General features: G+C 37.9%; 4 protein-coding genes and 1 non-coding gene across 8 annotated transcripts; 1 reads left to right on the top strand and 4 right to left on the bottom strand.

The window, feature by feature from the left end:
- Positions 1–223: 223 nt before the first annotated feature.
- LOC140770385 (uncharacterized) lies at positions 224–7,469 on the bottom strand. 4 transcript variants are annotated; one of them, XM_073111564.1, is made up of 5 exons: positions 6,015–7,002; positions 5,724–5,887; positions 5,471–5,556; positions 4,464–5,276; positions 224–1,871 (listed from the first exon to the last, which is right to left on the bottom strand). In XM_073111564.1, the coding sequence occupies exons 3-5, from the start codon at positions 5,495–5,497 to the stop codon at positions 516–518; spliced, it is 2,196 nt and encodes a 731-aa protein (XP_072967665.1). In that variant the 5' UTR covers positions 5,498–5,556; positions 5,724–5,887; positions 6,015–7,002; the 3' UTR covers positions 224–515. The 4 variants fall into 4 exon arrangements, with proteins under 4 accessions (XP_072967665.1, XP_072967663.1, XP_072967662.1 ...); XM_073111562.1 differs by lacking the exons at positions 5,471–5,556; positions 6,015–7,002 and adding an exon at positions 7,101–7,469 and having other exon boundaries at positions 224–1,823; XM_073111561.1 differs by lacking the exons at positions 5,471–5,556; positions 6,015–7,002 and adding an exon at positions 7,101–7,468.
- LOC140771530 (small nucleolar RNA snoR101) lies at positions 2,716–2,780 on the bottom strand. The gene has a single exon (XR_012106185.1). It is a non-coding gene; the product is annotated as a small nucleolar RNA snoR101 (small nucleolar RNA).
- A 376-nt stretch (positions 7,470–7,845) lies between the features above and the next one.
- Positions 7,846–10,791, top strand: LOC140771323 (uncharacterized). The gene is made up of 5 exons (XM_073112809.1): positions 7,846–8,034; positions 8,327–8,469; positions 8,636–8,765; positions 9,700–9,891; positions 10,329–10,791. Exons 1-5 carry the CDS (start codon positions 7,861–7,863, stop codon positions 10,539–10,541), a joined length of 852 nt encoding a protein of 283 aa, XP_072968910.1. The 5' UTR covers positions 7,846–7,860; the 3' UTR covers positions 10,542–10,791.
- A 379-nt stretch (positions 10,792–11,170) lies between these two features.
- On the bottom strand, positions 11,171–14,052 carry LOC140770488 (uncharacterized). Its single transcript, XM_073111700.1, has 7 exons — positions 13,950–14,052; positions 13,310–13,375; positions 13,167–13,216; positions 13,010–13,074; positions 11,815–11,906; positions 11,636–11,707; positions 11,171–11,495 (listed from the first exon to the last, which is right to left on the bottom strand). The coding sequence occupies exons 1-7, from the start codon at positions 13,950–13,952 to the stop codon at positions 11,457–11,459; spliced, it is 387 nt and encodes a 128-aa protein (XP_072967801.1). The 5' UTR covers positions 13,953–14,052; the 3' UTR covers positions 11,171–11,456.
- A 673-nt stretch (positions 14,053–14,725) lies between these two features.
- LOC140770335 (ABC transporter B family member 11-like) lies at positions 14,726–21,770 on the bottom strand. The gene is made up of 12 exons (XM_073111484.1): positions 21,501–21,770; positions 20,989–21,043; positions 20,019–20,194; positions 19,252–19,473; positions 18,930–19,168; positions 17,802–18,327; positions 17,437–17,710; positions 16,674–17,340; positions 16,352–16,580; positions 16,004–16,270; positions 15,642–15,905; positions 14,726–15,547 (listed from the first exon to the last, which is right to left on the bottom strand). Exons 1-12 carry the CDS (start codon positions 21,747–21,749, stop codon positions 14,903–14,905), a joined length of 3,813 nt encoding a protein of 1,270 aa, XP_072967585.1. The 5' UTR covers positions 21,750–21,770; the 3' UTR covers positions 14,726–14,902.
- Between the last annotated feature and the right edge of the window lie 1,638 nt (positions 21,771–23,408).

The raw sequence follows: 23,408 nt of genomic DNA, 5'->3' as shown, positions 1-23,408 counted from the left end.
GAAGACTAGGTTACCACCCTTTACTCATATTTATTATTACATCATTTCTCCATCTTATATGAGTTTGGTTGTGCCAAGGATATGCACAAGTGGAACAACCAATGCAGTCACCCTGTTTCCAAGTACTACACTACAGAGAGTGACTAACCAGCAAAGGATGTATTTTTAGAATGAAATAGTGCGTTTAAACTTGAAAAAAAATAAAAAAAATTCTAAACAAAAGTAGAGAGGTTCAACATTGTTCCTCGGATACCAATTAGCGAGTACAACATTCTCCTCTAAAAGATACATACATAAACCATCACGATGCAACATGTACATCACCTCTAAAAGATCCATAAACAAACCATCACGATGGAACATGTGCATCACCGTGTAAGATTTTGAAGTAAATGATAGCAGCAGCAGCAGCTAATAGATTAATCAGGTCGGAATATAAACTTGAGAATATAGAGGGAAGTCGTGGTTGCCGCTGATAAGTAAGAGCTGCATCATGTTTCTTGGTCACTAGCATGCTACATGGTCTCCAACAACATGGCTCGGACTTTGGCTCTAAGATCGTTCGGCACATCAGTTATAGCTTCAGGTTGGGCATCAGCAGCGACACCAGAGTTTTTCAATTCCTGATGAAGATTTGATAATGTTTCTGACTGATCTAGAGTTGATGCACTTTCTTCTTCCTGAGTACCTCGTCTCCTTTTGGAGCGTGAGTGGTGCTTTGTCCTGTGCCTGTCCGACTTTGTCCCTCTATCCTCATCCCCAGAGTGGTCATTGTCTCTGTGCCTATGTCGTGATCTGGAACTCTTTTTGTGCCTATATTCATCGTCTGAAGAGCTGTGCTGCTTATTATGACATCTAGATTCCTTGTCTTTGGAAGAGGAATGCCTCTTCTTGTGTTTCTGATCATCCTTGATATGGCTTGCTGAATGGTCTGACCTGTGCTTCTTTCTGGAGTGCTTACGACTTTCTCCTGAGTCTTCTTCCTCATCCTGTTCAACAGATCTTTTCCGGTATTTCCTTCGAGATTTATTCTCCTTGTTCTCATCATACTCAGAAGCTTTCTCATGCTTGACTCGATCCAAGCCTTCTGTATCGAAAGGCACTGAGCTACCTTCTCGTTCCTTACACAAAGGATCTGAATCTCCACCAGAGCGAGTCAAACCAGCAGAAGTCTCAACAGGTCCATTTGTTGCATTAGCTGAGCTAACCAATTCAGTTACACGTGGGCCACTACTCTTAATCATAGCTGCAAACATCTTGGCCCGTTTCAACCTCTCTGCTTTCAGCTTCTGCTCCTTGGTTAAGGAAGCTTCAGAAGAGTCGGCTTCCCTGGAGGCTGCAAGGGCTGCTGTTTTTGCAATCGCCTTAGCAATCCAAACATCGTCAGATATGCTGGTCTCTTGTTTGTTTAATTGGTTGGTCATTGCATTGATAGAAGTGCTTGCTTCGTTGTTAGAAGCAGGCTTGGATACACTAGTCCAACCTTGTAGAGAGGAGAAACTTACAGAGGGACGCCCATCCTCACTAGGAGCACGACCTGAACCAGATTCCTCCATTAACACACTTCGAGCATTGGCAGGGCTCAACCCCCTTGTAGCTGCTAGCACAATAGCGGCAACTTCATCCGTGCTAACTCCACATTGCTGGGCAGGAGTAGGACGTTGATCTGAATCCTTCTTCGACCCACCGATTACCATCTTGAATTTCTCCTTCCTTTTTGGGTCATACAACCACCCATCAGATGGCTCTGCTGAGATTCTATCACAAGCACCTGATTCTTTACTAGCCGATGCTTGGTCCAATCTCTTATTCCCACCATGACCCTGTGTATCATGCTTCTGATCAGAAGAGGTCTTACCAAGCAGCTTGGACTGCAAAGAAACAGACACAAAACAGTTGTAAAGATAATAAACCCATAGAAGAGAACTGTTGCCCTACTACAGCTTGCACAAAGTTACCATTTATCACTTGAAACAGAAGATGTCAAGAACATACCTGCATTAGATAGATTGCAAGTGCTGCAGCTTAAATATAGAAGAAACTTTAGAGCAAAACAACCAAAGAGATATCCTATGGTCCTACCTTAACAAAGGTAGAAAAACCTGAGGCATTGCAAATATTTTTGGAGAAACAAACCCAAAACAGTTGACTAAAAGCAATAACATGAAGTATTGCAACAAAGACATCAAAAAAATTTGTGCTTAACGTAAAGGTAAGAAAAATGTAGTCTTTGGATCCAAGTCCATCTCCTGGAATCTCATTACCATCATAAGACTAAGAGCTTGTTCATGCATTGCATTCTAAAGAAACTAAATCCAAAGGCAAAAGGAATTGCTTCAAATATCATCATGTATTTTTGGCTTTTTTCTTACCTAGAGGTCCATGCTAACATCTAGAGATTTTACAAATTTCAGAAGGAAAACATTGGGCCAGAAAAAAAGCAACCAAGAGTTTCATGCACAAAACCCGAAACCAAAGGCTTATTTGAAATAAGAAACCAACTCCAGAATATCAGGTTAAATATTTAGAACACATGTTCTTCTTAAATCACTCTTTAATATGGTCCTCTGAAAAGACAAAATAAAAGATGAATATCATAAATGGAAGTATGGAATTCGAACAAGACACTATGACCATACTGTTCGTCAAATCATCAAAATATCAACAAAAATTATGCAAAGGAAATAAGGGAGGTCAAAAAGGAAGCAGGTGAAGTGCATCAGTATAAATTTTGTCAACAAATGAACTTACCTGAAAAATTCAGAGATCAAGTGTAAAAACATCATATGCACTGCGTATTAGAATGTATTACACCTTCCCATATCCTTTGCATGGAAATGTCATCATCAAAACAACAAAACTACAAAACTAATAAAAAGCATTTAAACAGTTCATGCATTAAAACAAGAGAACTATAAAACATGAACATTTTATAAAATAAAAAATCATCAAAGATCAGAACTCAGAAGTATGGAAGGGTGTAAGGTAAGTCAAAGAGGAAGCATGTGAAGTGCATCAGCAAAAAAATTTGTCAACACAATAACTCAGTTCCAAATAATTTTAAATAGTTTGACAAACTTCTGAAAATATGTTTACCGCTTCAAATCTTTGATAAAATGTGGCAGCTGGATGAAGAAGAGGTTGTAGATATTATAAAGACATATCAGTACATAACTCTAATCATCATATACAATATTCACCAAGGGAAATAAAAAAGATTAATATCAGCAGCAATAATGTAAAGTGCAAGTTGATGGGATGGCCTATCAGCCAACTAAACTTCATTTGTCGAAATACAAGGTGATAAAGAAAATTACAAGCAAACACACATACATAATTTAGAATGTCAAAATGATAGTGTCACTAGAAAATGACCATATTATGGTAGTGGAAATAGGAATATCCGAGAAGATCAGTGACAACCATTAGATTATACAGATATGTCCACTGTAGGGGTGGAATCGAGCCTGACTCTGATCAAGTTTGAATTGAAATTAATTTTGAGCCTATATTTGTGGTCAAGCTTGAATTAAAATTATTTCAATTTGAGCTAATTTCGAACTTGAGCCGAAATGAGCCGATTAATAAGTAATTTCAAGCCTTAATCAAATCATGCCAAATTTCGAGCCTGATCAAGCTTGAATTAAATTAAGCTTGAATCAAACTTAAAATAAGGTCTAATTCAAAAATATAAACTAATATAATCAAAATTTTAAATTAAACTCTATAATATCAAAGTACATATAAATCTTAGAATATCATAGAATTATGGTATAGTATAGAAAATATTACTTATCATATCATATCATATATATATATATATATTATAATTATTTTGAGCCTTATTGAGACTTATCAAGTTGGCTTATGATTAAGCTTGACTTGAAATTATTTTCAAGCCTATTTTGAAGATCAAGCTCGATTATATTCATTTTCGACAACCCTAGTCCATTGGAGCTTAGAGAGCTAATAATGTCTCAAAATTGGATATGCCATAATGGAAATAGCATTTACACACCAGAAATAGAGAGAGATCAATAATAAGCAAAGGAAGATATGAACATTCGATTTACATGGGGAATAGATCCAGCTAGATGTCAATTAAAAAAACGAGCATTTACACACCAGAAAATGTGGATATAACTCCTTTCAGAAGAACAAATTAATAATTCACCGTTACTTCATTTAATCTCAAGATATCCTAGGAATACAAAATAGCAACATTCATTATTACCGGGGAAAAAGTGGTACGAAAATGAAAAAAAGAAAGAAAACTGCAGGCTTAGGAATTAGGACCAACAATGGATTGTTCTCCTTCCAAAGGAAAGAAACCAACCAAAATCAGTTACATCAAAACTGATATCTAGCATTTTATTTAATGGATAACATGCCAAGATATAGTTATTCCAATTGACGTAAAATAATATGGATGCCAAATGATGACCAAGACATGGGAAATTTACCTCACAAGCTTCTTGGAGAATCTTGAGGTAATACGAATGGTAATGATTAGAGGGCAGAAGAAATGGAAACCGCCCTATCGTCTTATCTTGCTCAATAAGGACTGCTTCAAACTCCTTTCCATTCCTAAGAATAAACTCAACTATCTTTTCCATCATCCTCTTCAGGAAAGATGGAGGCTCCAAAACTAAAGGTTTGGCATCAGATATCCCTGCTTGAGAACTTTGTCTCCGGCCCATACCACCAGGGGTAGCACCAATGCTATCTTTCACTTTCTTGCTACTAGCAGCACTGATAATAATAGGATTCACTGATTGATTCCTTTTGGTCAAGATGGCCTTCTCCTTAAGAGCGGTAGGTGTTACATGTTTACCTACTTCTTTCTCTCCCAACGCCTTGGACTTAGAGGCTTCTCGTTGTTCTAGTTTAAGAAGTGTTTCGCTGGCGACAGTACTACTTTCACCAGGTTCCGTATCCTTAGAGTCGGCCGGAAGCATGCTGTCTTCGTCTTCTCCAGACCCATATACAGATCCAAGCAAGGATAATGCCCCACTAGAGGCAGCAAATGCCTCATTCTCTTGATCATCTGATTGTTTCTCTTTTGTATTTTCAGAAGAATTGCCATCAGTCTTCAGAAGCTGAGGATGATCAACAAGGTAGCGGAAATACTCATGGAGATGATGATTAGGCATTAAGAATCCAAATGTTGGATTATCTCCTTGTTTTACCCTTAACACAATTTCTGATTGTCCTCCATGCTTACTAACAAATATGGCTGTTCTTGAAATTATCTGATGCACCTTCTCGGTGGGAGGCTGGAAAAAAATCCAAAGAGAAAACACCATTTCAGCAACAGTTATAAACCATAAACTCAAATATTTTCAGATAGTGATGTACTTTAGATGTTGTTGGTAACTAATATGTAGTATCAGAATAAAAAAGAAAAGCATGAGTATCCCATTAGTGCAAGGTTTAGTTACACATAGCACCTATTTCATTCTAATCCCACCTGCCTATTCCTTACGTCAAGACACATCACAAGGAAACATGGTGCAATCGCAACATTAGTAAGAACTTCATCTCTGCTCCAAGCATCTGAAATTTAGACATGTCAGCCTTAGAAGAACATATGCACCTTGGATGATTACTGGTTGACCAACTGGAGGAAGAATTAATAACAATCTACAAAGAACATTTATTTTCATCATCTGCCAAACAAGAATGACCACTGAGAAGTAATAGTATGTATGTGTAGTACTTACTAGGTTGTTACGTAAGCTTTCTGGGATTGGGAAAGATGGACAATAACAAGAATCGTCAGTTCCGGAATCAGGATTCTTTCCATCAGATGAAAGATTACTGCTGCCATATGAAAAAGGAACAGCTTGATAAGCAGCTTGGCTTGCATCCAAATCTTTCCTTCTCTCTGCATTCAAGAATTTGGAAGCATCAATCAAAAGATGATACTGAAAAACATTGGATCAAGGTTTGAGAAGAAGGCATCAAAGTAAAACAAAGGTCAAAGATGCATAAGATATGTGGAAGTTTCTTACTTGAAATGGCGATAGATGCTCATGAAGTGCAACATCCTTCCTGCAAACTTAGAAATTCATATTGAACAGTATACTCATTCGTTTTGCAGGCAACCTTGCAAAGACAAATCTAGAGGTACTAAAATTTGGAATTCTGATTATACAAAATGTCCCCAGGTAAGGGTTATAGGAAGGAATAGGACAACATAATAATTTGTACATTTAGTAGGTGTCTTTTTCTCAAGTACTCGTCATTAAAGGATAAGTAATAGGATAAGATAACTAACAATAGCAACAAGTATAAGGAAAGAAACAAATAAGCTAGCTTTATATGGTATATCGTGTGCTCTTTATATGCTACAAAAGGCAACTCCCTTCCATTACTATAAGTTCAATAAAATTTAATCCCCGAGTAGCTTATTTTCAGCATATCTCTAGCCACACTGCCGTTCATTTGCTATAGTGACCAGGTCACAGTCCACACATCCATAACCCCTCAGTTAAGACAACATATGCACAAGGTTAGGATAGAGATAGACCAGTCCTTACCTTATTCCAGCCAATACTAGAAAAGGAGAAATTGGGATCTCAGATTCTCAATCGAAATTTTTTTGAGGTCCTCAGACTAATTTAGACATTCTATCTGACTATATTTTGTAGACACATAAAGAAAAAGCAAATTTCTACTACTACAAATAGGAGACTGGTATCCACCAATACAGCAAACTCCTGTTTCATTGCATCGTGAACACTTGTCGAGACTCCAGCACAACAGAGTAAGGTTCTTCCGAGTTAAAATTTCAAGACAAATATACATAATAGTCCTTCAACACTATATCCCAATGAGCATCAAAGAATCAACTACTTTGCCAAATTCCGGTACCATTCAAACCTTCCTAAAACTGACTCCCAACCATGTAATAATAGTTCAACGAAATCAAACATGATTCTAAACATCTTAGATCGCACTAGACTTCCCTCAAAGAACCTCGATACCAATTAGCCTAAAAGCTATTTAGCAAATAAAAAAGAAAACCAAATTGAAGCAAGAGAGAGAGAGAGAGAGAGAGAGAGAGAGTGAGAGAGAGAGAGCAGAGAGTACGCAACCTGAGAGAGCTTCGTCATCGTTATCGTCGGTGGACGGGGGGAGATCGAGGTAGCGCTCATGATCGAGCTCGGACTGGGAGACGCCTCCACCTGCGTCGGCGACGAGGCGCCGCGCGGGACGCGGCGGGACGCGGTCGAGGAGGTGACGGACGTCGTAGCGGTCGATGAGGAGGGAAGCATCAGCGCTCCACGGCACGAGGGCGGCGCGGGAATTCACGAACGCCGCCATCGCATCGTCATCGAACAGCAGCATGTGTCGGCCCGCCGCCTCCAGATCCATCTCTCTCTCTCTCTCTCTCTCGTCGCCTCTCCTCTTCTCCTCTCTATTTCTCTGCTAGGTTACGTTTTGTGCCGTTCTTAGGGCTCTTGGTCGATGATTTAATGGCGCGGACTTGGGTGGAGTAATCTTTTATCTCCACTGTCCAATCTCAATCGAACGGCAGTTGGAAAGGCATAAGAGGTCGATAGTAACCCGAGTTGGGCTGAAATCCAAGCCCAAAAGTAATCCGGGTCGGGCCAACTTTGGCCCAATAGGTGCCACTTTCTTTCTCTTTGTTATTCTTAACTTGATCACTAAGATAAAACCAACAGCAACATATACCTACCTGTACCTTTGCGACACAGAGAGAGAGAGAGAGAGAGAGAGAGAGAGACCTAGCAACACACACACACACCTCTACAGATCATCCTACTACCACGAATCTATTTATTATTTATTTGTTTTTTCTTTAAAAAAAAAAAAAAAAAGAACGAGAAGAAGATGGCGACACCTCTCCTGTTGAGAAGAGCCTTCTCGCCCTCTCTTTATAACTCCCCCTTCCTCTCCTCTCCTCTCGCCCATCTCTCCCGCTTCTCTCCCCTACGATCGATGGCCGCCGCCGCCGCTGCCTCCTCCGAACCTTTTCAGAAGATCCAAATCCAGCGAGAGGACACCGTGAGCTCTCCCTCGTTTTGAGTTCTTTTTGCGTACTCCGTCTTGGGAAATTCGAAAAGCTATTTAGAATTACTGGTCTTTATTTTAATGGGAGATAAATTACTTTAAACTGTTTGATTTACTAATTTTCTGGATTCACATCTATGCTTCAATTTCTTCTTGGGGAAAGATAAGCGTTTCTACAAAATTATGGATTAATAATGGAATGCATTCGAAGCTACAAATAATCTTCTGATTTCTTTTCCGTTTTGATTAGGAATTTGTGTGTGGATTTAACTTCTTTAATTTGCAGACATTCGATGCCTATGTAGTGGGCAAAGAGAATGCTCCAGGTATAGTGGTGTTGCAGGAGTGGTGGGGAGTTGATTTTGAGATAAAGAACCATGCTTTAGACATTTCCCAGATGGATCAAGGTTACAGAGCCCTAATCCCAGAGTAGGATCTCTCTTTTCCTTTCTTGTTCCTGCCACCTCTGTTCTATTTTCTGATCAAGCACACGATAAATTTTAAATCTCATATTGCAATTTATGTCAAGAAGAACCGTGAATTATGAATTCTCATCTTCAATTCACTTGCCTCTTGTGATGCTTATGTTCACTAGTTTGTATCGGGGAAAAGTTGGTCTGGATGCTGCTGAGGCGCAGCATTTAATGGAAGGGCTGGACTGGGCGGGTGCAGTTAAGGACATCCGTGCTTCAGTTAATTGGCTCAAGGCAAATGGGTCATCAAAGGTTAGTGCAAGATGCTTTTGTTTCCTCCAATAATCTTTACTTATGGTCAAATTTAACTCTTTGGGAATGGCCAAGATAATGTATCACATATTCACATTTAAGAGATCTTATTATTGATTCAGTTGCATAGGATGGACTAAGTACGATGGATGCTTTATTAGGTTGACAGATGAAGCAAATGATGTTTACCTTTTCCTATGACTGGTTTGAATAATTAAAGTGTGCTGATTCACTTTGTCTCTTATTGGTGATTAGAAATGTTAAAATGATATAGTTCCCTTATCTGATTTCTTATTAAATGAGGAGTCACATATGATTCAACTACACAATGGGGGTCACTTGAGGACTTCTGTAAAGAGTGCAACTGAACTTGTTTAATGTGTACATTATTTCATGCAAGCTTGGTTCCACTAGGCTATCACCACCTTATACAAAGCTAGGATTCCCACCAGCAGACCTAGCGAGCGGGAACACTTAAGTAAGTCAAGATTGATGTGCTACCTCCCTCCTATATCAAATTATCATTTAACTCAAAAGAGGGGGTTATCTTAACATAACCAAATTTGACCACTATAAATTAGACGTTTTCAAATTTGTGCATGATCTTTTACTGTTTTGAGAATCTTGAATTTATTCTCTCCCGACTAATGCTAATCCATTATTACAATAGGTTGTGTAAATGTGTCGAGAGTACCAAATGTTTTCTCCCATTTAATAACACACTTATGTCTTATTGAACTGGATAATTTTGACTGGCTTTTCGTGCTGAAGTAGCAAGCTTCTATGTGTTCTACTGAATTTTTTTCTTTGTCATTTCTCTGTAATACGATATATGGTTAGAGATGTGGTGGAAGCTTTAAAAGGAAAGATGTCATCATTTAAAGTTGTTTCTAGTTGAGGGGTATCTAATACTTAATTGACTTTCATTACATAGGTTGGTGTAACTGGCTATTGCATGGGAGGTGCTTTGTCCATTGCAAGTGCAGTTTTAGTCCCAGAAATTGATGCTGTTGTTGCCTTCTATGGAGTTCCATCTCCAGAACTTGCTGATCCTTCTCAAACAAAGGCTCCTGTGCAGGCTCACTTTGGGGAGCTCGATAGCTTTGTTGGATTTTCAGATATTACTGTATGATCTTCTCACCCTACTCATATTTTCAGTATGGTAGTTTTATTGTTAATGCTGATTTTTCTTAAATTTGTGTTCCTCAAATTAGTTTTGTGCTTTTGTTTGGCTTGCTATCTATATGCCTTAGAGATCAATACAATGTATATATATATATATATATATATGCAAGCACAGGAGCACACCTTCATGAATTCAATTCTTTGCAGTATTTCCCATTACATGTGCCTTAAAATATTTTAGACCTGTAGTCTTTAAGTTTTCAGTGGTTTGTGGTTGACAAACTCATATTGTGGTCAGCTGTTCCCCTGACTGCTATTCATGCACAGTTATTTTTCTGCTAATCTTCCTTCTATCATTATCGTTAACATGATTCATTTTCAGTTTCTTAAGTTGGCTCCGTTGGACTCAGAAATTAATCCAGTGGTTTAATCATTCAGGCAGCAAAATCACTGGAAGAAAAGCTCAAATCCTCTGGAGTTCCATATGAGGTTCACATATATCCTGGATGCGAGCATGCATTCATGAATGCATCCCCTGACGGTATCAAGAGGAGGAAGGAAATGGGAATGAAGAATGAGGATCCTAAAGCTGTAGGCTTGGCATGGTCACGCTTCCGCACTTGGATGGGCCGTTATCTGCTGTCTCCTTGAGTCTATTTCGTAGAGCTTTCTATCCATCCTATGTCTCCTTGAGTCTATGTCTATCATGTAGAAGTTTGTCCGTCTGTGTATGGTTGCCTAATAAGTATAACTTTGTGCCTGATAATTCCATGGTATCTTCTCAGGCTTATCATGAATAGAGTTGTGCTACTGCTGGTACTATTGTTATTTTCATATTGTGTTTGACAATAGAATTTTGTCATGATTCTGTTGTTTAACGAGTAAAATTACATTTTGATCATTTATGTTTATTGTATGTACGTAGTTACGTTTAAGGAGGTCAAGATATTTGCAGGATCCCAATTCAAACATGAATATGAAATTCGAGATTTAGGTATATCCATCAAATTTGAGAGAGAAATATAGACTGTAGCTACTTCAAGCTTACTTTTTGTTATGAGATATTCCCATACAGTTTCTGATTCTGCAATACCCGACCGCAGCAGTAGGGCTGATCGTTTCATGTATACCAAGCTAATTAACCTTCCTAGTGTGAATAAAAGAAATATGTACCGTAATGCCTGAGAGAATTCACCTGCTTGAGTTTTGCTACTTAATTTGCCAATTAAGTCTAAAGATAAGAAACACATTGCAAACTTACAAAAATGAAAAAGAAAAAAGAAATCGAACAGTAGCCAACTTATGAAATCCCTTCAAACTATAATAAGTTACAACTGTCATTGCATAAAGAAATCATATAGGAAGCCACCAATCTTGAGGCATTCATAGCCTCATCGACTATAACGAACTCCTTGGAACATCCAAGGACTGCTTGCTAGTAATCATCTTAAAGCAGACATACGCATGAACCAAAAAGACATCATCAGTAGGAAACGGCAAAGAGTTAACAAGCATTTACAATCAAATGCTGGTCATGTGACTCCTTGAGCATCCAAAGACTGGTCACTAATCATCGTCCTCAAGAACACTCCGACGCCTCTGAATCTGATGAATTACAGAAAGAGTAAGACAACACAAAGGAAGAGTAAGGATGATGGAAGCATAATTTAGGTATGCATAATGGTAGAACTCCATGATTTTATCACATTGAGAAGCTAAGACAAATGTTAGCAGTAGTTACTTACTGTAACTTTTGTCTGTTTAGTTGTTTGGGTATTAATTTGCTCAAGCAGTGAGATAAGCCTCTCCTCAGATACCTGAAAACAAATCAAGGCAAGTAAAATAAGTCCAGCTTTGTGCTGGTAAATCCATAAAAGTTTGTCTTGATGGCGCCAATGAACTGATAAAACGTAATTATATTTACCTTGTCAGATATTTGTCCCATTTGGACAGCTCTAAGTAGCACATCTTCCACGCCCCTTGCCTTGTCAGGCTTGACCAAAGCTATCCGAGCAACTGTCATTTTACAAGCAGGAACAGAGCATTCAGTTTGAATTCTAGCTAAGACACGTTCACGCGCACAGACCCATACGCACAAAATCCAGCATACTTTTTAAAAAAAATTAGCAAAATATCTAATAAATGAAAGAATTTACAACAGTCATCGTTTGGCTTTCTACATGGATGACAAAATCACTTATTTATCCTACGTTTGACCCTGGGTGGCACCAAGTTACACTGTTCCAACTCCCATGTGATAAATCAACAGTGATTCATTGTAAAAGTTCTACAGGAAAACACGTTATCAGAAAAATTACCTTCACATTGGCCTTGTGGCATTAGTTGCTATGTTTTACTATTACAACTTTCAACTGATTGATCAAGTAGCATACATATTCATTAGGGGAAAAATGAATATTATAATTTATTTTTTATAAGGTCAAAGTAAACTGATTGTAAGTAAATTTCTTTGTCCATTCCATTGATTGAAAAGGTGGACCGTTCAAGTATTGAGAAAATAGGCCAATGTGCATCATTGTCTATCAGGAGAACGAGATTTTCTTCTATAAAACAAGAGTAGATTTGGGGTAGAAAAGATAAAGTTGAGAAAATAAGAAGAATATTGACTTAAACATTGTTGCATAAAGAATAATAAGGAAGAAAAACAAAAAAGTGGAATCTATCAAAATCTCCCAGATCTAAATAATGTTAAATTGATTTTAGGACAAAGCAGAACTAATTTGAAGGGGTTTCTAGTATATTGCTTTTCAAATCTTATTCCCTAGTGATACACTGCACTCAATTGCTTTTCATGTGTATCAATTCTAGTTCATTTGGTGAGGTCAGCCCAAATATTCTTTAATTTCCACACCATTTCCAGGCCCTAAATTGCCATCTCAAAAGAACTACATAAAACAGTACATAATACCTACTGATTTAGAAAAACACCTCTTTATGGCCAAATACATTACCAAAAACCTAATGGATGTGAATTTTGACTTCTGTGCAGCACTGGTTCTATTACTAACATAATGTTATTGGTTATCAAGTACACAAACTTTAAAGGACCTATTGACAAAGCAACAATAATTATATTAGATGTGATTACAAGAACTTACGCCGTTCTCTAGCTTGAGCAGACAGTATCTGACTAAGCATCAGTTGTCGGTGTTCTTCTGCCTCCCTGAATTATAATTAACCATGGTCAACTCTGTGCACAGAAATTATCAAATTCAGAAAATTGGAATTGTCTAAATTCCAGAAAAACAAATCTACCTTTTGGCATCTTCTTGTGCTTTCTGCTGCCCTGCATTTTGTTGATTGCCCTGATTTAAAGATGCCATAGCACAAAAAGCCATTAGATGGCAAAGATAATGGAAATTTCGCTACATAATAATTAAAATAGTATCACAAGTTACCATGCCATGTTGTGCCATAAGTTCTTGCATTCTCCTTTGGCGAATAGCTTCTAGCTCCGGATCCGCCTATTGATGAAAAAAGATGGCAATTTGTTCATTAAAAATAATAAGAAAGGCTAATATATGAAATAAATCTATTTCTGGACGAAATTCCTAAAAGTTTAATAACAAAAGGTCAAATCAATGAAATTATGCACATAAAGCATAAGACAAGAGCATATGCGGATGCACAGATGCAAATAGCGCTCCCCTAGCGTGTAATACTTTTATATTTTGCAATGTAACGCAAAGGAACTCAACAAATAACTGATACTTTTAGAAGGAAAAAAAGAAGAAGTAATAGTCAATGCAAAATATATCTATTCATGACATGATTGTGGCTCCAAGAAGAACGTTCTACTAAGGAAAAGAGCAACAGGTAATCGGATCTGGCATCCTAAAAATTAACCTAGATTTCCGTTGATCAGACTCTCTAAACCAAAAGATGAACTCTTATCACACTGAAGCAAGCATAACACAACAAAAATCTTTCATCAAATCCATAGCTTCCTTCGAATCAAGAGAGACGACGATCTTTGCAAGCGATTGAAGAGATCGTAGTAATCGAGAGGATTCAAAGGTTAAAAAAAAAAACCCTTACCATCGAATTAAGCGTAGTTCTTAGAACGAAACCCTTCGACTCAGAACTTTTTCACAGCTGACAGCTCTTCGTGGATCCAACGCTACTCACCCTTTTGCCCCTCTTATAACAATAGAAATCTTTTTACATATTAGCCATTCCAAAGTTCCAAAATCACAAAATAGTTACTACGGATACTAGCATAATGACCCCTTACATTTTTCGATATATGATATATCGCTTAAAAACTTTCGTAGATAAATAATATAAATAAATAAATAAATAACCAAAAAAGGGACTGAGTACAAAATTAACAATGGTTCTATTATACATAGGCTGATTAAATTCTTTTAATTTTTGATCTAGTGAATCTTTTCATGAGAAGTATGATTCTTTTCCAAATAAAAATATCTTCCCAGGAGTGATTTTGAAATGTATGATTTTAATGGGCTGTTCTATTAAATATATATCGATTATCTACCATGATACAAAATTCCATTCTTTTGTCAGTTATCTACACATGATATCTTCCAACAGATAATCTAACAACAAAAGAAACCGAATGCTCAACAATAGCGTTTCAATTCTACGACATATAAACAAACGAATCTTCCATTGCAAAAACGAGAGGTGGATGAGCAAAAGGAAAGCTGGGGGTTTCCTGATATGAAAGAATCTGACATTCAGAGAGCATTGGATTTTACTGCTCACAAATATCACAGCCATAAAAAACTATTATTGGGCATAGAAAAGGAAGGTTACATACATCTCATGCATGCAGAATTACATATGAAATAAAACACCCAAAATGAAAGAAAATACATAAATTGCAAACGGGGAAGGGGAATGGGAAAAGCTACAATCTACAAACATACAAGGGGTAAGTACAAACCATGCATTCATGCATATATATATATTTTATTTTTATTAAAAAAAAGAAAAAGAAAATTGAATAGGAATTGTCTAGACTCAATTTATGCTGAAGCCATGCGAAGCTCTACTAATGAAGCATAAACTCCATCCTTCAGACCCATCAGTTTCTCATGTCTCCCTTTCTCAACTATAGCACCATTCTTGAGAACTGCAATGATATCAGCTCCCTTGATTGTCGACAGACGGTGAGCTACAATTACGGTTGTCCTGCCAACCATCACTCTATCTAATGCTTCCTGAACCACGCGCTCTGACTCTGCATCCAGAGCGCTGGTTGCCTCATCGAGTAGTAGTATTTTTGGGTTCTTCAAAATGGCCCTTGCTATAGCAACACGCTGCTTCTGACCACCTGATAACTGGATGCCTCGTTCCCCGACAGGAGTATCATATCCTTGAGGCAAACCTGAAATAAATTGATGCGCGTTGGCTGCCTTAGCAACCTCCACAATCTCTTCTTCAGAAACCTCGGCTTGTTTTCCATACATGATGTTGGCACGAATTGTATCATTGAACAATACTGGCTCTTGGCTCACTAGTCCCATCTGTTGCCTAAGACAGCTGACCCGGAGCATCTGAATATCTATGCCATCCAACAAGATCTTACCAGATTCAGGATCATAGAACCTCTCGAGTAGTGCAATCACTGTGGATTTTCCACTACCACTCTCCCCGACAAGTGCAATGGTCTATTGAATTGAGACAACAACAGGCATCAACTGAAAGTTATACCTAATGATGTAATAACAACAGTGCAAACAAAGATTAGTGCATGATGAATACCTTTCCAGAGGGTATGCTCAAAGACAAGTCTCTGAATATTTGCACATTAGGACGGGATGGGTATCTAAAGCTGACATTCTGGAACTCAATGTCACCTCTCACATTTTCTGGAACAATGCCATCGTCTCTGCTAGAATCGATCTTGGATTCCCTGTCAATGATTGCAAATATAGAAGCAGTTGAATCCTTGGCCTTAGTGGAATCTGCACCTAATGCACTCGTCTGTGAAACGCCCATAGTGGCCAGAACTAAAGCAAAGAAAACCTGTCGACCACCCAATTTCAAATTAATTACGTTGTCGTAGGAAAACCATAGATGTGAAGTATAATAATATAAGATGTTATTAGATACACAGTGCGCACCCTGAATACTTCAGCAAAAGTGGCCTCGTGATTGCGGACAAACTTAGCTCCCACGTAGAAGCAAAGAGCATATGTAAGATAGAGAGTCAGGAAGGAGAAGCCAAAGCCCAAACCACTTATAATTCCCTGCCGTATTCCCTGCTTGGTAGGAGCTTCACATTTCCGATGGTAAGTATCGATCACCCTTTTCTCAGCACAAAATGATGCCACAGTTCGGATGCTACCGACTGCATCATTTGCTACTTGACTTGCTTCTTCATACATCACCTGCACCCACCACAAATTCTCTTAATTGTAAATCATGCAATGATTTATTTGACTATGACCACTAAACAGCTTTAATACTACCTTGGCATCTGCGCTAAACCCCTTCATAAATTTTATTTGAGCATAAGCCTGGAGACCCACCAAAGGAATCACCACCGTAATAATTAGTGCAAGCTTCCAGTTTGCAACCATTGCTACCACAAAACCTGCAATAATTGTCGACGTACTTTGAACCATTAAAGCTAAGGTGTCTCCCACAAGTCTCCGAACATTCAAAGCATCAATTGATAGCCTTGCACCAATTTGCCCGCTATAACACACAAAAGAAAGCTAGTAAATAGAGAAAGAATTTTGGATGATTAATTTCTTATAGCATACAAATACTCATGCTAACTCAACTCACCTGGAATTGGAAGGCTCATCGAACCAGTTTATTTCCTGGTGCACGACCCTTTGAAATGACAAGGAACGAATACGCTCTACCAGCTTACCACCAGCCACTCCAAATAAGAAATATTCTATTGGAATAGAAATCAGAGAGATTATTCCTAGAACGACAAACATTAATGTCCAAAACCTTGAATCTTTCCGAAGTTCATCTGCTGGTTCATAGAATATTTTTATGGCAATAGAAAGCAAGACACCGAACATTGGAAAAAGAACTCCATGTACTGCTGCAGCAAGGGAACCTAACAGAAGAATTGGAATCTCTGGCTTGTTAAGATAAACCAATCTGCTAAGAGGAACTTCCTTTAAATTCTGATCTTCATTGAGCTGTTTCTCCTTAGATTCATCTAAAGAGCCACCACCCTCCTGGAGTTCAATGGCACTAGGTAAACCAAAGGCAACTGGAAAAGAACGCCTACTGCTATCCCCTAATGAAGAACCTCTACTTATGGATCTTTTTAACGATATGCGCTGACTAGTGGATTTGCTCATAGATTTTGAGTCATGAACACTTGAACCTATTCCAGAGTCGGCAACAGGTCCTTTTTCTTCGTGAATCTCTTGCAAATGAATAAGTTGAGAGTAAGCACCATCAGGATTCTTTATCAAATCGTTGTGAGAACCTGCATAACGTGTACAGATAGAAATATGTAATCTACTGATGAAAGAAGTTTAAAGGGAAAGGAAATCCAGAATGTGAAGATGGGGATGATCAGCACCTTGTTCTACCATTTTTCCGTTGTGCACGAGTGATATAGTGTCAGCATTCCTCACAGTGCTTAGACGGTGTGCAACAACAATGGTGGTCCGTCCTAGCATGACCCTATTTAATGCCTCTTGAACTATCCGCTCAGACTCCACATCCAATGCACTTGTTGCTTCATCAAGCAATAAGATCTTTGGGTTCTTTACGATTGCCCTAGCAATTGCAATTCTTTGCTTTTGTCCCCCGGAGAGCTGGGCTCCACGCTCGCCAACCATTGTCTCAAGCCCCTGACATGAAGAATGAAATGATCAAAGATTAAAAAAAAAACGTAGAGAATCACAAACCAGCTTAAATATCACGCCCTCATATTTAGTGTACCTCAGGCAACTTGTCGATGAAATTTGCTGCATTAGCCAGCTCAATTGCTCCCCTGATCTCTTCAGAGGTTGCATTTTCTTTTCCATACATGATGTTCTCTCTGATAGTTGTCGCAAACAATAAAGGTTCCTGGCTAACAAGGCCAATTTGTTCTCGTAGCCATCCAAGCCTTAACGTCTTAACGTTAATTCCATCTAGAAGAACTTCACCAGCTTGCGGGTCATAAAATCGTTCCACCAGACTAATCACAGTTGATTTCCCACTGCCACTCTCTCCAACTATAGCCATTGTCATGCCACTCGGCACTTTTAATGAGAATCCATCAAATATCAAATGGTCAGGCCTGGCAGGATAGCTGAAGTATACATCTTTCAGTTCGATATTGCCTTTGATGTCTTCTAACATGATTCCGCTTGTATCATATGCATCAATCTCTGGCTTCCTTTTTATTATCTCAAATATTCTATATGCCGCAGCTTGTCCAGCTGCAAAAGCAGTCACACATGGTGTTGCCTCACCCAAGGACCTATCAGAAGGCAAAATCAAACTCAAACTCTGATTGGGATATACACACTATGCTGAAACATTTGAAATCATCTGATTAACATTAAAGCACATACTACACAGTTTTTAAGAAATTCAATCAAAGCAACATCTGAGTCTTTCGATCAGATCAATCAGATTATCAGAGAGATTAAATCATGAAATCCAATTTGTTGTAAATAGTATGCAGGACTGTGTTTATCTAGGATACCTAGTATTGGGACTTTACAAGTAAAAGATATTAAAATATCTCTATTTTTTAAAGTTGAATGCGAGAATTTATTGGATTTTATGTACTACGTATTATTTCTCTGACTGTTTTTTCAGAAACAGTTTAGTTTGAAGGACTAATGTATCATTTTAAAATTTCAGGTCGACAAAATTCCACAAGAGTATTCTCTCATACAAGTAAAGCAGTAGGGAATTATTTTCATATTTTGTATTTTTCAGTTATTCAGGCTTTCTTGAAAGACCTTCAGAAATAGCATGTCAAATGTAAAATCCTAATAGCATGGTATTAAAGAACTGATTAATTGTATTAGTTAAGATAATTTATGCTCTCTGTGTCTACATTAATAAACTTACATTGCACCGGTCATGACTGCAAATAAAATATTAATGACCGCTCCCCCATTGTAGCCTTTTTCAATGATCAACTTAGAGCCATACCAGACAGCCAATCCATAGCTGCAGAACAAGACCATAAAAACAGTACCCATGCCAAATCCATTAGCAGTTCCTTCTTGAACAGCAGACTTGTATGCTTTCCTTATGTACTTATTGTATAGTTCAATAGCTTGCTTCTCACCATTGAAGGAGACAACCTTTCGTATGTGAGAGGATAATTAGATAATACAATCAATACTAAAAGGTTATTATTAAACAAGTATAAGTCATGTGTACCCACAGTTCTGATAGATCCAATGGTCTGTTCAACAACGTTTCCCGCATCGCTATATCTTGCTTGTCCACGACTGGAGATCTTTGAAACCAGCCAGGACATGATTGCGCCAGCAATGACAACTGGAGGGATACTTGACAACATAACAAGAGAGAGAAGCCATCCTCTTACAAATGCTATGACAAAGCCACCAAGGAAAGTGGCAACAAGTTGTATAAACTTCCCAACCTGCAAGAGAAAGAAAGTTAAAACTTCATGGTTATCTAGATTATGTTGTAACTGGCTTATATGACTTGGTATGACAGGCAGCACTTCAAGGAAGTGAGAAAATATAGCATCGAACATCTCAAAATATTATGAATCATATATCATCTTAGTTGCATTTTGTGGTTATGCTGAATGTCACTAAATTTATGCTCTTCTATGAACACAAGAATGTGTACTTGAAAGAAAGTATGCATTCAGGCCCTTCTCTGGAAACATGATTGTCTATAATATCATAAAACTATTAACTGACAAGTACTTAAAACACTGTATCGGAACAGCATCATATCTCTACCAAGTTGGTTTCTCAGGATACATGTATAGCTACCAAAATCCATCTGAACATAATCATTTCTAGAAACAAATTCTTATCCAGATAAAATAGTTGGCATCTATTTTCTTTTTTTAAATATCCTTGAAATATCAACAATATGAAAAGATCAAAATATGTTCTGTACAAGGAAGGCCTGCTTTTTTGTTCCTGTGAATGTATATAGAGAAGTTCTCACCTTTTCACCTATAGCACCTTGAATGAGTACTGTGTCTCCCGACATCCTCTCCACCACCTGTCCAGTGGTCATCTCCTTGTCAAAGAAAGCAATATCCTGTCTCAATATAGCTTTTAGGTATAGACTTCGAATGCGCGTGGCTTGTCTTTCTCCAGTCACCATCCAACATGAAACCTCTGGTACAAGCAGGTTATGGTTAATACTTAATACACTAATGGTTATGCTAGATTACTATTACAACTTCTGAGCATGAACATAATAGAGTGATCAACCATACTAATATGATATTCAAGCTTGATGGACGAAGAGGAAAGAATTCATGATTCATTTACAGAAATCAACTCTTCATTCCTTGTCTAAAGTTAACATATAGCTCAGTTTCAATGAAATCTAGCTCATAATGCTCATGAAAAGCTAGCATTTGACAGAGTATACACATGTTATTGACAGGGAAGAAAATCATAAAAAAATTTAACTCATCAAATCACCTAACAAATGCTTGGAATTTGTGTCCCTTTAATAAACATTATTGTCTGAAAATATGAAACATCAGACACGAGTAATTTGTTTGTTTTTTTTTTTTTTTAACAAAGAGACTTCATTCATGACTTTGGTACCGATACCATCCTGTGGCAAATGTAACTGAAAGAAGTCGAATGAGAATTTAGTGATTAGTCTGAACTCTGAACTGATCAGCATGCAAGACAAGGTATCCTGTTATATAATAACACTTTGATATACATGGATAATTAGAATCTCATTGAATTAGTTATGAACTTTTTCTCTGAACAGAGAAACAAATATTTTCCTGTACTCCGAGATATTAGGTAAAGAGAAGAATCAAGAACGATGATTCCGTTTAAGAGGGAGTGTAGTTACAAATTTGTGCAACCTTCAGTAAAATGATAAGATCTGTTGCATTGTATAAAGAAAGAATCACAATTGATTTGAGGAATGGATCAGCACTTACGAAGTAAGGCAGCAACTCCTGATCCAATAGCTAAGTAGACAAAATTAAGTACCACCTGAAACAAGATAGTGAGATCATTGGTAACACTAAGCACAGCCATCACAATAAACATCTCATAGGCAAGAATTACTAGAAGAAGTGAACTTACTACTTAACTTAGTCCTGCACCTACTCCTCCAAATTGTTTGAAAATTTAATTACTATTTCTCTAATAAATTTGAAAACAGAACTATTCATCTCAACAAAAACGAAAAAAAAAAACCCATAATTACCACAATACATTACAATTTTATTTAATAAAACCCATAACCACTTTCCAGTTTTGATCACAGACCCTAACACCAATCCCAAACCATAAACTCCCCAAGTAGTCCGACCCGACCCGACCCGACGGACCCTATCAATACAAATCTTTGCCTCGGGATTCGCGTGCCTAATGCAGATTGGCCACTGGAGATGTCCAGTGACCGGAAGGGGAGGTGGGGATATGGTGATGGAGTAGCAGAACTGACCTTGGTGACCCGTGGGAGAACGTTATCGGGGTTGCCGCCCCCGAAGGCGTCGACGGCTTGGCCGAAGATGACGGTCATCAACGGCATTGATATCCCATTTGCGAGCGCCGCCGCCGATCCCACCAGCATCAGCAGCAGATCGAAGCCATCCGCATAATCAAACAGGCGATGCAAAGCAACCTTGGGCACCACCACCTCCTCCTCCTCCTCGTCCTCCTTTCTCTTCCTCTCCTCTCCCTCTTCCCCCATTCTTCTCTCTCCCTCCCTCTTCCTCTCTCCTCTTCCTCTTCTCCATCCGTGCCTTATTTATTGGGAAAGGACCAGCACCAAGAATACAAAAATGGAGAAAGTCAACGGCTGCGAGGATAGAAAGGTGCAGAAGAATAGGACGTGGGAGAGAGCCGGAGTCCAAATCAATGCAGCAGTTGCACGAGAAGACGCAAGTGGAACATAAAATACAGAACGCCAACCACATGGAAATGAACGTCACCATCTATCTATCTATCTATCTATCTATATTAAATTTATCTTGGTCAAAGGAGGATGGAGGAGGAGGAGAAGAAGAAGATGCTTGATTGCCAAGCAATCTTAACCTTTCTCCTTCTCCTTCTCCTTCTCCTTCTTCTGCTTCTCCTCGAGTAGCGCTAGTACTAGTACATTAAATAGTGTACGGAGGACCCACTTAACGAAGTACATCTCTCCTTCGTTATCAGGTTGTCTTGTTTATGAGGTTGAGAAGACTCGCTGACCAAACCAGGCCTCTTTACAAACTTATTTACGTGAAGAGGGGGGGGTGGAGGGCTTCAGAAGAATAAATGTTAATATGGTGATAAAATATATTAACATATATATTTTTTATTATTTATCTTTTTACAAAGTCTTAAAATATGGTTAGTGGATCAGTTGGTTTGTTTTGTTTTCCCCTGTGGCTGTAAACAATTTTCAGAGGAAGTATGACAAACAAAATAAGGGACAAATAATAACATAATCTATTGCTTTTTGATTGAATAATGCTACTTGGCAAGCAAGCAAGGGAATGTGATAGACTTGGAGGAGAAGGCATTACTGATTGGTGGTCAAACAATAATATAGTGCACGTGCTATATATATATATATATATATATATATATATTCACACAACTGTGGTTCATTTGTTTAAGATGCTATTCTCATGTCATGTTATATGCTATGGATACCACACTTTCATCAAGTAGGGCCTTTTCTTCTAGAAACAAGAAAAAATAAAATATATCTCCATAAGTGCAGCTTGGCAAGCGACATAGAATACAACTCATCGCTGGGGTGGCAAGGAAACAATGCTCCTTGATAGTATTATAATAATAAACAAACAGCAGTCCTGGAATCTTGACCTATCAACAAACCCGAGTCTTTTTTTGGTTTTGGCATTTGACTAATGAGTTATATATTGACATTCTTTAGAGAGTTTACTGTTAGCAGTAACAATCTAATAAATTCGATAAACTTATAGATTATATAATATAAAATTCTAAATAGTCGAGTCTAGTGTGTTGGGACACATTATTTTGACTTTGGGCAAGTTCAACTAACCAACTCGAATTAAAATTGGACTTGATCCGTGCGTGCGAACCGAGCCGAGTCGGGCCGGGCCCAAAGCCCATAAGAAGTTTGTTACTTATATCCCATACTAATATTTCTCAAATATCCAATATGATACTAAACTCACTTTTCTTTATTTTTCATTATCATAATACCTACTTTAGAGCTAATTTTCATTCACTTCTCTTCATGGATTTGACTAAATAAATATATGACAATAAAGTACTCTTTGAGCTAAATTAATTTCACCATTAAATCATCATTAATAATGTGTGGGCCCCATTTAAAACTTAACTCAAAATTAATAAAAAATCCATATCAAATACATAA

This window comes from Typha angustifolia, chromosome 11 (genome assembly GCF_048772165.1).
Source record: "Typha angustifolia cultivar Huaian chromosome 11, ASM4877216v1, whole genome shotgun sequence".
NCBI lineage: Eukaryota > Viridiplantae > Streptophyta > Magnoliopsida > Poales > Typhaceae > Typha > Typha angustifolia.
The sequence above is the reverse complement of the archived record's forward strand: the minus strand, read 5'-3'. Positions and strand labels throughout refer to the sequence as shown.